At 47.5% G+C, this 15,926-nt stretch overlaps 1 protein-coding gene across 2 annotated transcripts in view; it reads left to right on the top strand.

The window, feature by feature from the left end:
* SREBF2 (sterol regulatory element binding transcription factor 2) overlaps positions 1–15,926 on the top strand; it is a 59,188-nt gene that overhangs the window by 17,952 nt on the left and 25,310 nt on the right. The window contains exons 2-7 of one of the 2 annotated variants that reach the window (XM_065887738.1): positions 4,581–5,012; positions 6,019–6,200; positions 6,882–7,028; positions 8,439–8,660; positions 9,671–9,785; positions 9,994–10,175. In XM_065887738.1, coding sequence (XP_065743810.1) covers positions 4,581–5,012; positions 6,019–6,200; positions 6,882–7,028; positions 8,439–8,660; positions 9,671–9,785; positions 9,994–10,175 — 1,280 coding nt within the window. Of the gene's footprint in view, positions 1–4,580; positions 5,013–6,018; positions 6,201–6,881; positions 7,029–8,438; positions 8,661–9,670; positions 9,786–9,993; positions 10,176–15,926 lie in introns of those variants that run through there. The other variant, XM_065887737.1, reaches the window with a different exon arrangement.

Raw genomic sequence — 15,926 nt, 5'->3', positions numbered from 1 at the left:
TTTTTCCATAAGACGTTACAGAAAAACTTGAACTTTTTGGCCAGCCCGTTAAATGCGGGGAAACACTGGCAAGCGTATAGATTGTTGTAACCTTTCCAAAGTATATATACCTGTCATTTGACCCAGCCATTTAATTTCTAGAAATTTATCCTAAGAAAATAATCAGATAAATGGGAAAAGATGCTTGTTCAAAGATTTTTGTCAGTGTTGTTAATAATGCTGAAAAGATGAAAGCACTCATCCATCATCACTAAGTGGTTAAAGTCTGGTGCGTTAATATAATACAATACAATGTATTGTTCCCAAAGGGAGCAGGGACAAAATAGCATCTTCAGCGTGATCCCATTTTTGTAAAACCATCCCACACATGTGCACACTTGTGTTTGCAAGCAAGCCTTGTATAGGAAGAAGTCTGGAAGGATACACATCAAAACATTGGCGGTAGATGTCTCAGGGTGGTGGAATTGCTGGATGTTTTTTTTTTTTTTTTGGTTGTGTTGGGTCTTTGTTGCTGCACGAGGACTTTATCTAGTTGCGGGGAGCGGGGGCTACTCTTCTTTGCGATGCGCGGGCTTCTCATTGCGGTGGCTTCTGTTGTTGGGAGCACGGGCTCTAGGCGTGTGGGCTTCAGTAGTTGTGGCATACGGGCTCAGTAGTTGTGACTCACAGGCTCAGTTGCTCCAACAGCAGGTGGGATCTTCCCAGACCAGGGCTCGAACCCGTGTCCCCTGCATTGGCAGGCAGATTCTCAACCACTGAACCACCAGGAAAGCCCTGCTGGATGATTTTTATTTTTTTCATTTAACTTTTTTCTACATTTTTTGGTAGCGAATGTTACTTTTATGATTTAAAAAAGAAAATTATTTTAAAACATTGTCTAACACAAGATCCATAATAAATTCAAAATATAAGAATAAATGACTTCTGTAAAAGTAGTTCTTCTGGCACCTAACAGGGCTAGGTAACAAATACCCATTGAAAGAATTTTTGACTGACTGCGGTTTGGAGACAACGTTACCCAATTTGGGGCTTCCGATTCTTTATTCTTGACCAGAATTAATCTGACCAGATTTCGAATTACCTCATTCTGAGGTAGATGCCACTAGACTGAGCCAGACACAGTGGCTTATGTTACCTCTAGGTCACGAGCTCTGTAAAGTACAAGTGAACTTGGGGTCTCCTTGGATGAAGCCTGAGACTGTCAGGCACAGGTGACAGCCGGAGCCTCTAATTTTGGTTACGTGATCAAAACCCAGATATAGTTTCTTGGGGCCCAGCCTACTTTATCAAGCAACTTAAATCTTAGTTTATGAAGCAGCTAAACACAGGAATGTGGCTTGGTGGGGGAGGGTGGCTGACAGGAGTCCCCCCTCAAGGTGAGCTGGGGTTTGCAGGCCCGGGTGGGCGACCCAGCTCCAAGGAGGCCCGTGTCTGGCCTTCCATGTCTAGCCAAACTTCATTTTCAAACCTCCATAAAAACTGCCTTGGGGGCTTCCCTGGTGGCGCAGTGGTTGAGAGTCCGCCTGCCGATGCAGGGGACACGGGTTCGTGCCCCGGTCTGGGAAGATCCCACATGCCGCGGAGCGGCTGGGCCCGTGAGCCATGGCCGCTGAGCCTGCGCGTCCGGAGCCTGTCCTCCGCAACGGGAGAGGCCACAACAGTGAGAGGCCCGCGTAACGCATAAAAAAAAAAAAAAAAAAAAAACTGCCTTGGGCTTCCCTGGTGGCGCAGTGGTTGAGAGTCTGCCTGCCGATGCAGGGCACACGGGTTCGTGCCCCAGTCCAGGAAGATCCCACGTGCCGTGGACGCAGCTGGGCCCGTGAGCCATGGCCGCTGAGCCTGCGCGTCCGGAGCCTGTGCTCCGCAACGGGAGAGGCCACAACAGTGAGAGGCCTGCGTACCGAAAAAAAAAAACCAAAAAAACTGCCTTCTCCCAGGCCTCCTTCTCTAGGTTTCATGGCTCTCTGCGGACATGAGAGCCTGTCTGTCCGTAGCACACGAATGATTGAATAATGGGAGCAGGGAAGAGCCAGGAGACGTGGGGAGCTCCCGAGGTGTAGCCCCCAGGTACTGAGCAGATCTGCGCCTGGGTGGGCCTCGTTCCACTTACCGGGGCCTCCCCTTCTGTGTCACCGCAGGCCAGACGGGTCCCCGGGAGGCCCAGCGTGCCTGCTGCAGCAGTGGCTCAAAGAACCTCTTCGTTATTTCTTCCTTCAAATGCTCAGTCTTAACTGCTCCTCTGTGCCCCTCAGCCCCGTGCCCGTCTGCCTGGCTGGAGATAGCTCCCTGGAGCTCCTCATGTGTGGATCGAAAAGGATTTTTTTTTTTAATTTAAGCAGTCGCATTCCATCTGCCTACACACACTTAACCTGCTTTGTGAACTGAGCTTTGTGACCTCCGTACATTACTTCACCAGCCAGACCATGTCTCCCCAACAAAAGGTTCTAGAGAGCACTCGACAGGATAAGTGGAACCGAGTGCCTGTTTAGTGGGGCTTCAGAAGCACCACTGACAGGGACCTTTGTTGTAAGGGTCTGCCCCCACCAAGCACTGTGCATCAATTTTCTTATTAATCCTCACCACAAAGAAGCCAAGTGAGTCTTCTTGTGGCAGCCTCCTGTAAGGAAACGAGGGTGTAGAAAGAAGTGACTTGCCCACGTTCACACAGCTGATTAGATGGGCCCTTTGAGACCCACCTAGTGCCAAAGCCTGTGCCCATCTACCCTCTGGCCTCTTTTGCCCTCCTTAGCTTTCCATGGCTTAGAACAATCAGCCAGGGAGTGATGTTCTTTTGGCTCACAAAGTAGTCCTCTGTGTTGATTCCCCAGAGTCAGGATTTTATGGGAGTTCTGGAAAGCTCAACGAATTATTAGGTTTCTCTTAATTTCTTAAAGCATTTTATAATATTTTGTTGTGCTTGGAATGTGTCAGCACCAAGTTGTGTTTTGTTTAAATTTTGTGCTGAGTTTGAGAGTATTTCTTAGTTTAATCATGTACAAGATATTGGAATTTGTTGGTACAGGTTACAGTATCTGTGGCATTCTGCCCATTTCTCCCTCCCACAGCTGACGGCTGAGTGGGGACAGAGCAGGGTGTCGAGGTGTTGGTAAATAACACCACCGTGTAGTCATTGAATCTTGTGAGATGCGGTCTCGCCAGCAGGTTGAACTGACTGAACACTGAACATGCTGAACTGCTAAGCTCCAGTTATCCTGTGTGGAGGTCGTGCTAGAAACCCCTGGTAGCTTTCTGCTTGCCTAACATAAGAGTCTTTATAGCCCAGATTCCTCCCCCTCACACACACAAACACACACAGACACACACACACACACACACACACACACACTGCTAGAAACCTGGGATGGACTTGCTGGTGGGGGTTTGACGAATGAATGGAGACAGTGTTTGGGGGCTTTGTTTTTCGTTTTTGTTTGTTTTTTCTTTTTGGTGACCAAATCAGAGCATCCTGCAGCCTTGAGGGTTTTGAGAGGAGGGTGCCAGAGTTTAGGAACAAGCAGTAGCTTTTTGGGAATGTGTTGGAGAGGAAAGGGGAGAGAATGTGGACAGGGGAGAGAATTGTAGATCTGAACATACCTGGGTCAAAGTTGAGGCCCCAGACTGGGGAGCAGCCCTATGGGGAGGAAGGAGTCATGAGAGATGAGTTGTTAGTTGTGGATTAAGTTCGATTTGGGTAAACCATTGGGAGGATGAAGCAGGGGAAGAGGCCCTCTGGGCTGGGAATTTAGGGGTCCCGGGTACTTGGAGCATGATCTGTCAATAGAAGGGGGCATGGTCTTCAGCGGACAATCCCCTTGGCTCCACAGGCTCCTTGCCCAGAGGAAAGGGGCACAGCCAGAGGGGTCCAGGGCCTGGGCTGTTCTGCCCTGACCTTCTGACAGTGAAGGCACTGGGGTACAGTCGAAGAAGGCGAGGCTGGGAGGCAGAGAACTGGTTCTAATCCTTGCTGTGTGTGCCCCGATGAGCTGTGTGACCTTGGCCGAGTTATTTCCCTGTCCTGGACTTCGTGTATGATCTTTCCATCCATTCCACCTCTAAAGTTCCATGACTTGGAGGCCATCAACTTTATCATCCCCGAGTGTTCCTGAGGGTACCAACAGTGCCCAGGGATATGCCCATCTTGGAGAGAAGGCCCAGAGTCTGCCTGTGGTAAGGAGAGTTGGGGTCTGGGGACTCCCCTGCCATGGGGAGCAGTGCTGAGACTGGAGGTGGCCTCACAGTACAAGGCTGCTGAGCTCCAAAGACTCAGGACAGCAATACCCCAACTGTAAAATGCGACCAGCCGTACCCTCCAAGAGGAGCATTCACCCAGCACAGAGGTAGCTCCTCTTAGGCCTGGTACAGACAATGAGGAAAGTGGGTAGAACAAGCCTGGAGGTGGTGAGGAGGGAGAAGAACATCAAGCAAGTGAAGTCCTGTCCCACTCCCCCGTGAGAGAGAGGCGACCCATCTCTGCAGTGTCTTGGGAAAGCTATTGGATTTTCATGCCTCGGTTTCTTAAGCAAATTTGAAAGTTAATATTTTGGTTGGCAGTAGAATTACTCCTTTCCATTTGCTCACAGAGATGCTGCAGTTTGTCAGCAATCAAGTGGGAGAGTTCCCTGACTTGTTCTCAGAGCAGCTGTGCAGCTCCTTCCCTGGCGGTGGTGGAAGTGGCAACAGCGGCAGCAGCAATGGCGGCGGCAGCGGTGGCGGAGCCGGAGCCGGGGACCCCTCGGTGCAGCGGTCCTTCAGCCAGGTCCCGTTACCGTCCTTCTCGCCCTCGGCTACCTCCCCCCAGGCTCCAGCCCTACAAGTCAAGGCTCCCCCCACCGCGGTTCCCCCTCCGCCAAGGGCAACTCCTGTTCTTCAGCCCCGCCCCCAGCCCCAGCCCCAGCCTCCAGCTCAGCTGCAGCAGCAGACAGTAATGATCACCCCGACCTTCAGCACCGCTCCCCAGACGAGGATCATCCAGCAGCCTTTGATATACCAGAACGCAGCTACCAGCTTTCAAGGTGACTCAGAACTCCGATGTGATAGCGATTGGTTGGTTCAAAAGTTTTTGTGCCAGTTTGCAGACACTTCCGAGGTAGACTGTAAATAGTTCTGCCCTCTCTGGGGATGACACAGCCTATCAACTTGGCCCTGTCTGAATGAGGTTTCAGTAGCTGGCCGTAAGCATAGTGGTGCAGGAACACATTTCGTCTCTTCAAATACCTTAATGTCTACTGTGCCTGTTTCAAGGATGCGTGGTCAGAGACTCCAGCGGGCACAGTAGCCACAGGGATGTCCTGGTAACTAGAGGTGGGGGCTTGAATAAAATTAGTCTTGAAACTCACCCAGGTACCAGGAAGATCTCAGCACCTGTAGGTTGAGAACCATTCATCCAGGAGACATCTCCTGAGCATCCACTGCAGAGAAGAGTACTCCTTTTAACATAGGTGCCGTGTCTCCGACTGGCGGGCCTCACAGTAGGCCCTCGGTGTGTGCTGAGTGAATGAGGGACTTTCTCTGTTGTGCTGTGTTCCAGCACCTTTTCATCAGATTGCTCTGTGACCCTGTGGGGACCCCTGGGTGGGGTTAGTATTGCTCTACTAATTTCAAAGGATCTGACAGGTCTTTAATGGGCTTCAAGGGTTTAGGGGCTGGGGGGAGGCCACAAAGCGAAAAGCTGAGACCCTCATCCCAAAGTGCACCTTTCATTCACTTCACGGGAGGAAGTGAAGCCCCAGGGAGTTGGCTCTCAACACCTGTTAGCTCCCTTGCTGATTAGCTTCCCTCACCTCCACCCCAGCATCAGAGTAATGAAATAATTTGTACTCGTTCCCTCAGAAATTGATGTAGCCCTTATGGGATGTTCTTGTCATCTAGACCAGCTTGTAAATGGCTGTGCACATCTTCTTCAGCAACAGGTGGGGAGCTGGGATCGTTGGGAGGCACTCCAGCCTCGGTTATTGCCACAGCTACGGTGACAGAATGCATTCCTCGTCCACGTGACTTTTTTTCTCCTCTTTTCCCAAGTCCTTCAGCCTCAAGTCCAAAGCCTAGTGACATCCTCCCAGGTGCAGCCGGTCACCATCCAGCAGCAGGTGCAGACGGTGCAGGCCCAGCGGGTGCTGACGCAGACAGCCAATGGCACGCTGCAGACCCTCGCCCCGGCCACGGTGCAGACAGTTGCTGCGCCCCAGGTGCAGCAGGTCCCGGTAGGTGGCTGACAAGAATTCAGGGAGGCCTTGGTTGGGGCTCTTGGCCGGCCTGTGGTTGAAGATGTGGTCTGCATGCTAAGCAGGACCAGCGGAGTGTGAGGGAGCAGCTTGCAGGGCAGGTAGGGGCGCCTGGACCTTACGAGGCACCCGTGAGACCTGGCAGAGAAGCCGCCTGCAGATGCACACTGGCACCCACCTAAACTCAGTAAGTGCTGGTGTATTAACTCATTTACACGTGTCATGGGTATAAAACTGAAAAGAAATGTGCCAGAATGTTCTTAAGCTGTGTATCACAGTGGACTGTATTTCTAACTAATGAAGTAAGTTAGCTTTAAAAAACAATCCAGGTTTACCATTTTTGCTTCCCAGCCCTTTTCCTCACATTCCTAAGTTTGTCCACAATCAGGTTTCTCTTCCTTCCACTGTCCACCCGAGCCATGCTTGCTCTGCCCCTGCTAGGCCGCTGGCATTGCTCTCCTCAGAGCCTTTCAGCCTTCCAACCCAGAACCCTCTTTAGCTGTACGCCTTCTCCCCGGCAACCCAGTAATCAAGCTACATTCTCAGTTTTATGAAAATTTTATTTTCTCATTCTTTTCTGGAAGGTCTGTGCAGGAAGAAGTAATGCAAAATAGAAAAGTAATGCTACCTTCCTTTTCCTTTTCTTCCTTTTCCATCCAGGTCCTGGTACAGCCTCAGATCATCAAGACAGATTCCCTTGTTTTGACCACACTGAAGACAGATGGCAGCCCTGTGATGGCCGCAGTCCAGAACCCAGCCCTCACTGCCCTCACCACCCCCATCCAGACAGCTGCCCTTCAAGTTCCGGTAAGAGCTGCCCCCCACCCCACCCCCGCTTCTTGGGGGTTTTAGGCCTCAGAGATGGTAACGAAGTCTCCAGATACTGAATAGATGCGGCAGCTCTATGCAGTGTGTCAGATTGCAAAATTACCCCATTGTAGGTTTTTTTTCCCCTTAAGAAGTACCAGCACCGAGTGTTATGTGGGAGTACTAGGGTTTATGAGGGGCAAGAGAGGAACAGCAGAGGAGCCCCAGGTTCTGGGCAACAGCTCCACACAGGACCATCTGCCTCTTAGGTCCTGCTGATGGAGGTTTAGGCCCCCCAGGAAGGGAGGGGCTCCAAGGTGGGGGACATGAAAGGCACCCATACTTCAGTTGTAGGGTCTTGGCCACTGTCTCATCTTGTGGCAAGAGAGTCTGAGAGAAAAAAGTGATCAGAATTCAAAAGCAAACCTTACTCATAAAAGCCAAGAACTAGAAACAACCCAACTATCCATCCAAAAAGAACTATTGATACATACAACTACGTGGCTAAACCTCAAAAATAGTACACTGAGCAAAAGATGCTTATCACAAAGAGTTCCTGCTGACGATTCCATTTATACAGAGTTCAGGAAGATGGTGCTGGAGGTCAGAGCATGATTACTGCTCTGGGGGAAGGGGCATGAGGGAACTTTCTAAGGGGATAGAAATGGTCTGTGTCTTGGTCAGGGTTACCTTGGTTACACACATTGTATGCATACATCACAATTCCATTAAGCTGTACACTTAAAATGTGTGCTTTTTACTATGTGTGAATTATTTCTTGATGACTAATGAAGTTAAGAAGCTTTTTGTGTTCATTGGCCATTTGGATATTGAGGCCATTTGTTGAAGAAAATAAAACTAAAAGTAGTGAAAACAGAAACAAAGAGCAGGAAAAGCAGATTTGAGGGGAAAACAAGGGGAAGCCTCTCTAGTTGGTCTGTTTAATAAAATGGCTCTGATTTTCACTTCTGCCCTTGAGCTTTTTGATGGGCAAATCGTATAAGGAAATGCAGTAAGTTAACTTCACCGTCATGTGAGAGGAAAATACGTGCCATACACCAGGAGAAAGTTTTGTGGTTGGTGCACTGTATGCGAGCTCAGAGGTGGCTAATGGGTCGACAGCAAAGCAGGAATCACATGACGTGTTTCTGGCATCCCTACATCAAAGGTTGGTGTTTATCCACATGAATGCTGTTGTGGCACATGACTAATCAACAGTGACTCTGAAAGGGGCACAGTACCTGAGGTACCACAGCTCCTAAGGCTTCTGGACTTAATTAACCCAGAAAGGGTGTCAGGCTCCACAGCGTTTTCAGGTGATGCCACGTGGCCAGGGCCAGTGGGTTTGTGTTGCGAGGTTGCTTTACTCAGACTAACCAAGTGGTCATTCTGCCCTTGTGTCTGTTCTAGACCCTGGTGGGCAGCAATGGGACCATTCTGACCACAATGCCTGTGATGATGGGACAAGAGAAAGTGCCCATTAAGCAGGTACCTGGGGGAGTCAAGCAGCTCGAGCCCCCCAAGGAAGGAGAAAGGAGGACGACACACAACATCATTGAGAAGCGGTATCGCTCCTCCATCAATGACAAAATCATTGAGTTGAAGGACCTGGTCATGGGGACAGATGCCAAGGTAGGTACCAAGCAAAATGTTATTTCATGCCCCATCATCTCCCCTCTATCTGTCTTTGCTACAGGAATTTAGGGAAGACCCAGGCCCAGGCTGAGTGAATGCAAGAATAGTTAAAGGTGCTCTCTTACTAAAGCATCTTGGTGTTTTGAAATTCCAGGATTATAAAATATTAACTGTTGGGTGTTGGTAAGGCAGTGGCCTGCCTGGACCTTTGAGTCTGCTCTGCAGTGATGGTGGCCACCCCCCCCCCCCACCACTACCACCACCGTGTCGCAGACACCTACTGCTCACTGATGGCCAGGTATACAACCGTGTGTACATCTGAGGCAGCTGATGGCATTTTTGGCATATGTTTAATTGTATTCAGGGATGGCTAACAATATTTTAACCTTTTAGGGAGGAGGAAAAATGGAGATTGGATCTTTGACAAGGAACAAATAGAGGAAATTGGTTTTTCATAAATTTCTGGTGTTTCAATGAATGTATCTTTTGGCTTTGGCACATAGGAGATTTTTTTTACCTGTTATCTGTTTATCTTTACCTCTATTTTGAAAGAAAATATAATTTTCCTTGTAGCCTACAAATCTGAAAGGTACTAATATACCTTTACTTAAGATAACCAGCCAACAGTACTCTGGATTTTTGTTTGTCATTTGTTTTCCTTAAAGTTTGTTTTGATGCTAGGATTATCATAGGAAGTAGGAGTAACAGCTTATATATAGTGTTACTGTGTGCCAGGCCAGAGGCTAAACTCTTTACACATATTAGCTCATTTAATCCTCATGGCAAGCCTATGACTCATATACTATCATTATCCCTATTTCACGGAGGAGGAAAGTGAGGTTCAGAGATGTTGAGTAACTTCTCCTGGGTTGCACAGCTAAGTAGTGGGAGAGTCAGCATCTGAACTCAGCACCTCCCACTCTGGAGCCTGAGCTCTGGGCCTCTGCTCTCTTCACTGTGCAAGCTGGTCTGACGCCACCGTGTTTTTCACCTGTCTTCCTTCCCAGATGCACAAGTCTGGCGTTCTGAGGAAGGCCATTGACTACATCAAATACTTGCAGCAGGTCAATCATAAACTGCGCCAGGAGAACATGGTGCTGAAACTGGCAAATCAGAAGAACAGTAAGTGTGCTCGTTGAGAAAAGGGTTTCAGACTTTCCGGTTATAGTAGAAATCCTGTGCTGGGCACCGGGCAGGGTCCACTGTTGTGTAAAAGGTGCCTTCAGGGGTGAAGCAGGAGCAGGGGCTGTGCATCCCTCACCTAGCCCAGCCCCAGCCCAGGTGGGGTGCTATAAAACGGACCGTTTGCCAGGTAGGGTTTTCTTTACAGAGCTCTTGAAGGGCATTGACCTAGGCAGCCTGGTGGACAATGACGTGGACCTGAAGATCGATGACTTTAATCAGAATGTCCTTCTGATGTCGCCTCCGGCCTCCGACTCGGGGTCCCAGGCAGGCTTCTCCCCCTACTCCATCGACTCTGAGCCAGGAAGCCCTCTATTGGATGACGCAAAGGTAATGAGTTTTTGAAATCCCCTGACCCCTGGAATCTCTCCCATCTCCCCGAAGTTAATAGTGGGGAGGCTGCAGACAGCGGCCCAGGTCAGGTGTTCAGAGGCCCTGGGCTGGAGAGGAACGAGAATTCTGTGAAATTAGCCACGTACTGGAGAATAAAGAAAAAGAAAGCTGACTCTGTATGGGGATACAACCTCCGGTTTTACTGGTCCTTGCTGAAAGGGCCCATCAGAGGGGAATAATGGCCAAATCCAGCATGGGAACACACAGCGGCTGTTGTGCGGAGCTGGGAGTTGCTGGAGGCGCCTCATCGCTTCCCTCGCCCATAATGAGCCTGGCACGACCACTTTGTGAGGTTGATCAGTTGGGTTAGGATGATGCTGCCTCTGGGTCCTCTTTGGGAAATGATTACAGTTTGCAGTCTAACAGATAACATTCCTACCAAGGGCCTTTAATTGTGGAAGAAAGCCCCTGGCAATTCTTGTTTAATGGAATTCGTTAAATGAGGCTCAAGCCTAATGATCTTCCCAGGAATCTGTGGAGACCACTGGGGTTTGTGCTGTATTTTGACATTGGCAGTTTCTGGCCTCAAAAGCACAGAGTTCCCTTCTAGCGTAAGTTTTTTTTTTAAATTTATTTTATTTGTTTATTTTTGGCTGTGTTGGGTCTTCATTGCTACGCGAGGGCCTTCTCTAGTTGCGGCCAGCGGGGACCACTCCTCGTCGCGGTGCACGGGCCCCCCACCACGGTGGCTTCTTTTGTTGCGGAGCACAGGCTCTAGAGCGCAGGCTCTCAGTAGTTGTGGTGCACGGGCCCAGTTGCTCCTTGGCATGTGGGATCTTCCCGGACCAGGGCTTGAACCTGGGTCCCCTTCACTGGCAGGTGGATTCCCAACCACTGTGCCACCAGGGAAGCCCCTAGCATAAGTTTTTGATCAGACCATTTATTGTATCATGTACTTAATTTTATTAAGGAAGCTCTATTTTTGAAATATTTTATAAATGTGATTCTGCTTGGTAACAAAAGGCCACATATACGTTGAATTAGATAGGTGTCTGAATCCTCAGAAGAAGTTTTCAAATGGTTTAAAAATACTGAAAACGAGTTGTGTGGGATGTACACCCTGGGAGTCAGCGGAGATCTGGTTCCAGTCTCCCTCCCTCCTTAGGCTCCCTGGGCAGGCAGGGCCTCTGCCTCCAGTTCTCCCTCTGTAAAACTGGGGAGAAAACAAAACAATGTTGTGGTTTTAGATATAGGCAAGCGTCTGGGAATTCCCTGGCAGTCCAGTGGTTAGGACTCCACACTTTCACTACTGAAGGCCCAGGTTCAATCCCTGGTTGGGGCACTAAGATCCTATTAGGTGTGTGGTGCGGCTAAAAAAAAAAAGAATAAGCAAGCTTCTGTAAATAGGTTCATACTAAAGTATGGTCTTTAATCAACTTTGAGGTGTAATTTATATGTGATACAGTACACCTATTTTACTGTATCGTGCAGTATGGTGAGTTTTAACAAATGTATATGCTTATGTAACTCACAGTAATCAAGATATAGAGTAAAAAGCTGAAAGCGTTTCTTCCAAGATCAGGAACAAGGCAAGGATGCCCACTCTCACCACTTTTATACTACATAGAATTGGAAGTCCTAGCCACAGTGATCAGACAAGAAAAAGAAATAAAAGGAATCCAAATTGGAAAGGAAGAAGTAAAAGTGTCACTGTTGGGCTTCTCTGGTGGCATAGTGGTTGGCAGTCCTCCTGCCAATGCAGGGGACACGGGTTCAATCCCTGGTCCGGGAAGATCCCATGTGCCGCGGAGCAACTAAGCCTGTGTGCCACAACTACTGAGCCTGCCCTCCAGAGCCCGCAAGCCACAACTGCTGAGCCCGTGTGCCACAACTACTGAAGCCCGCACACCTAGAGCCCATGCTCCGCAACAAGAGAAGCCACTGCAATGAGAAGCCTGCGCACCGCAACAAAGAGTAGCCCCCACTTGCTGCAACTAGAGAAAGCCCGCACGCAGCAACAAGGACCCAATGCAGCCAAAAACAAATAAATAAACAAACAAAAAAAAACTGTCACTGTTTGCAGATGACATGATACTATATATAGGAAATTCTAAAGACACCTTCAAAAGACTGTTAGAACTAATAAATAAAATCAGTAAGTTTGCAGGATACAAAATTAATATACAGAAATCTGTTACATTTCTATACACTAACAACAAAGTATCAGAAAGAGAAATGAAAAACAATCCCATTTACAATTGCATCGAAAAGAAGAAAATGCCTAGGAATAAATCTAACCAAGTAGGTAAAAGACCTGTACTGGAAAAACTATAAGACATTGATGAAACAAATTGATGACAACACAAACAGATGGAAAGGTATATTGTGCTCATGAGTTGGAAGAATTAATACCGTTAAAACGACCATATTCCTCAAGGCAACCTACAGATTCAGTGCAATCCCTGTCAAAATACCAAAGACATTTTTCACAGAACTAGAACAAATAATTCTAAAATTTATGTGGAAACACAAAAGACCCCAAATAGCCAAAACAATCTTGAGAAAGAACAACAGAGCTGGAGGTAGCACATTCCGTGATTTCAGACTACAGTAATCAAAACAGTGTGGTACTGGCACAAAAACAGACACATGATCAATGGAACAGAATAGAGAGCCTAGAAACAAACCCATACTTAAATCTATGACAAAGGAGGCAAGAATACACAAAGGGGAAATGACAGCTTCTTCAATAAATGGTGCTGGGAAAATGGGACAGCTACATGCAGAAGAATCAACTGGACTACTTTCTCACACCATCTACAAAAATAAACTCAAAATGGATCAAAGACTTAAATGTAAGACCTGAAACCATAAGACTCCCAGAAGAAAACATAGACAGTATGCTCTTTGTTATTGGTCTTAGCAAGTTTTAAAAATTAATTAATTAATTTTAATTTATTTATTTTTGGCTGCGTTGGGTCTTTGTTGTTGCGTGTGCAGGCTTTCTCTAGCTGCAGCGAGTGGGGGCTACTCTTCGTCGCGGTGCATGGGCTTCTCATCGCTGTGGCTTCTCTTGTTGCGGAGCACGGGCTCTAGGCGCACGGGCTTCAGTAGTTGTGGCACACGGGCTCAGCAGTTGTGGTTTGCAGGCCCTGGAGTACAGGTTTGGTAGTTGCGGCGCATGGGCTTCATTGCTCTGCAGCATGTGGGATCTTCCCGGACTGGGGCTCGAACCTGTGTCCCGTGCATTGGCAGGTGGATTCTTAACCACTGCACCACCAGGGAAATCTGGTCTTAGCAATTTGAGGGGAGCTGTGTCTCCTCAGGTAAGGGGAACAAAAGCAAAAATAAACAAATGGGACTACATCAACTTAAAAAGCTTTTGCATTGGAACTTCCCTGGTGGTCCAGTGGTAAAGAATCTGCCTTCCAATGCAGGAGACACAGGTTCGATCCCTGGTCGGGGAACTAAGATCCCACATGCCACTGGGCAACTAAGCCTATGTGCCACAACTACTGAGCCCACGCATCTCAACTAGAGAGGCTGCATACCACAAACCACAAAACCCATGCGCTCTGGAGCCCAAACGCCACAACTACAGAGCCCAAGTGCTCTGGAACCTGCGCCCCACAGCTAGAGAGAGAAAAACCCGCACGCCACAACTAGAGAGAAGCCCACGGGCTACAACTAGAGAGAAGCCCACACGCCACAACGGAGAGCCCGCGCACCACAACAAAAAGATTCTGCGTGCCACAACTAAGACCTGACGCAGCTAAAAATAAAAATAAATTAAGAAAAAAAAAGAGTAGACGGATGTAACCCTAAAAAAAAAAACAAAAGAAAAACCTTTTGCACAGCAAAGGAAACTACCAACAAAACTAAAAGGCTACCTACTGAATGGAGGAAGGTATTTGCAAACAATATATCTAATAAGGGGTTAGTATCCAAAATTTTCAAAGAGGTCGTACAACTCAACATCAGAAAACCCCCCAAACAACAATTTTAAAATGGGCAGAAGACATGAATAGACATTTTTGCAAGACATATAAATGGCCAACAGGCACATGAAAAGATGCTCAACATCAGGAATTCCCTGGTGGTCCAGTGGTCAGGACTCCAAGTTTCCATTGTAGGGGGCATGGGTTCAATCCCTTGTCAGGGGACTAGATCCTGCATGCCACAACTAAGATTTCTCATGCCACAACTAAAAAGATCCCACACGCAGCAAAGAAGATCCTGCATGCCACAACCAAGACCTGGCACAGCCAAAGAAATAAATATTAAAAAAAAAAAAAAAAAAGACATACGCACCCCTGTGTTCGTTGCAGCATTATTTACAATAGCCAAGATAAGGAAGCAACCTGAGTGCCCAGAAATAGATGAATGGATAAAGAAGATGTGGTATATATGCAAAGAAATATTAGCCATAAGAAAAGAGTGAAATCTTGCCATTTGTGACAACGTGGATGGACCTAGAGGGTATTATGCTAAGTGTAATAAAAGAGTCAGAGAATGATAGGTGTTGGTGAGGATGTGGAGAAAAGGGGACCCTCATGCACTATTGGTGGAAATGAAAATTGATACAGCCACTGTGGAAAACAGTAGGAAGGTTCCTCAAAAAATTTGCAATAGAACTACCATCCAATCCAGCAGTTCCGCTTCTGGGTATTTTTCTGAAAGAAAACAAAAACACTAATTCAAAAAGTAATGTTCACCCTTATGTTTATTGCAGCATTATTTACAATAGCCCAAGATATGGAAGCAACCTAAGTGCCCACAGATAGATGAGTAGATAAAGAAAATGTGGTGTGTGTATATATATATATATATATATATACCGTATAATGTTACTCAGCTGTAAAAAAGAATGAGATGTTGTCACACCATGTATGATCCTAGGGGGTATTATGCTAAGTGAAATGAGTCAGACAAAGACAAATACATAGGATTTCACTTATATGTGGAATCTAAAAAACAAAACAAATGGACGAACACAACAAAACGAAACAGACTGGTAGATACAGAGAACAAATGGGTGTTTGCCAAGAGGGGAGGGAGTTGGGAGGGTGAGTGAAATAGGTGAGGGAGGTTAAGAGATACTACAAACTAAAAAAAAAATTTAAAAAAAAGATACTACAAACTTCCAGTTACAAAATAAATGTCACAAGGGTGAAATATACAACTTGGGGAATATAGTCAATAGTATCATAGTGCTTTTGTATGGTGACAGATGGTAACTAGACTTACCATGGAGCTGATGTAATGTATGAAAAAATCGAGTCACTCTGTTGTGTACCTCGAACCAACATAGTGTTGTAGGTCAATTATACTTCAATTAAAAAATAACAATAGGGAATTCCCTGGAGGTCCAGTGGTTGGGACTCCACTCTTTCACTGCTGAGGGCCCGGGTTTGATCCCTGGTCAGGGAACTAAGATCTTATCAATTGTGTGGTGCAGCCAAAAAAACCAAACCAAAACAAAAAACAATAAATGGGGCTTCCCTGGTGGTGCAGTGGTTAAGAGTCCACCTGCCAGTGCAGCGGACACAGGTTCAAGCCCTGGTCCAGGAAGATCCCACATGCCACGGAGCAACTAAGCCCGTGCACCACAACTACTGAGCCTGCACTCTAGAGCCCGGAAGCCACAACTACTGAGCCTGCGTGCGGCAACTACTGAAGCTTGCGTGCCTAGAGCCCGTGCTCCGCAACAAGAGAAGCCACCGCAATGAGAAGCCTGCGCACCGCAAG

The sequence above is a fragment of the Phocoena phocoena genome, chromosome 11 (assembly GCF_963924675.1).
Source record: "Phocoena phocoena chromosome 11, mPhoPho1.1, whole genome shotgun sequence".
Lineage (NCBI taxonomy): Eukaryota > Metazoa > Chordata > Mammalia > Artiodactyla > Phocoenidae > Phocoena > Phocoena phocoena.
The sequence above is the reverse complement of the archived record's forward strand: the minus strand, read 5'-3'. Positions and strand labels throughout refer to the sequence as shown.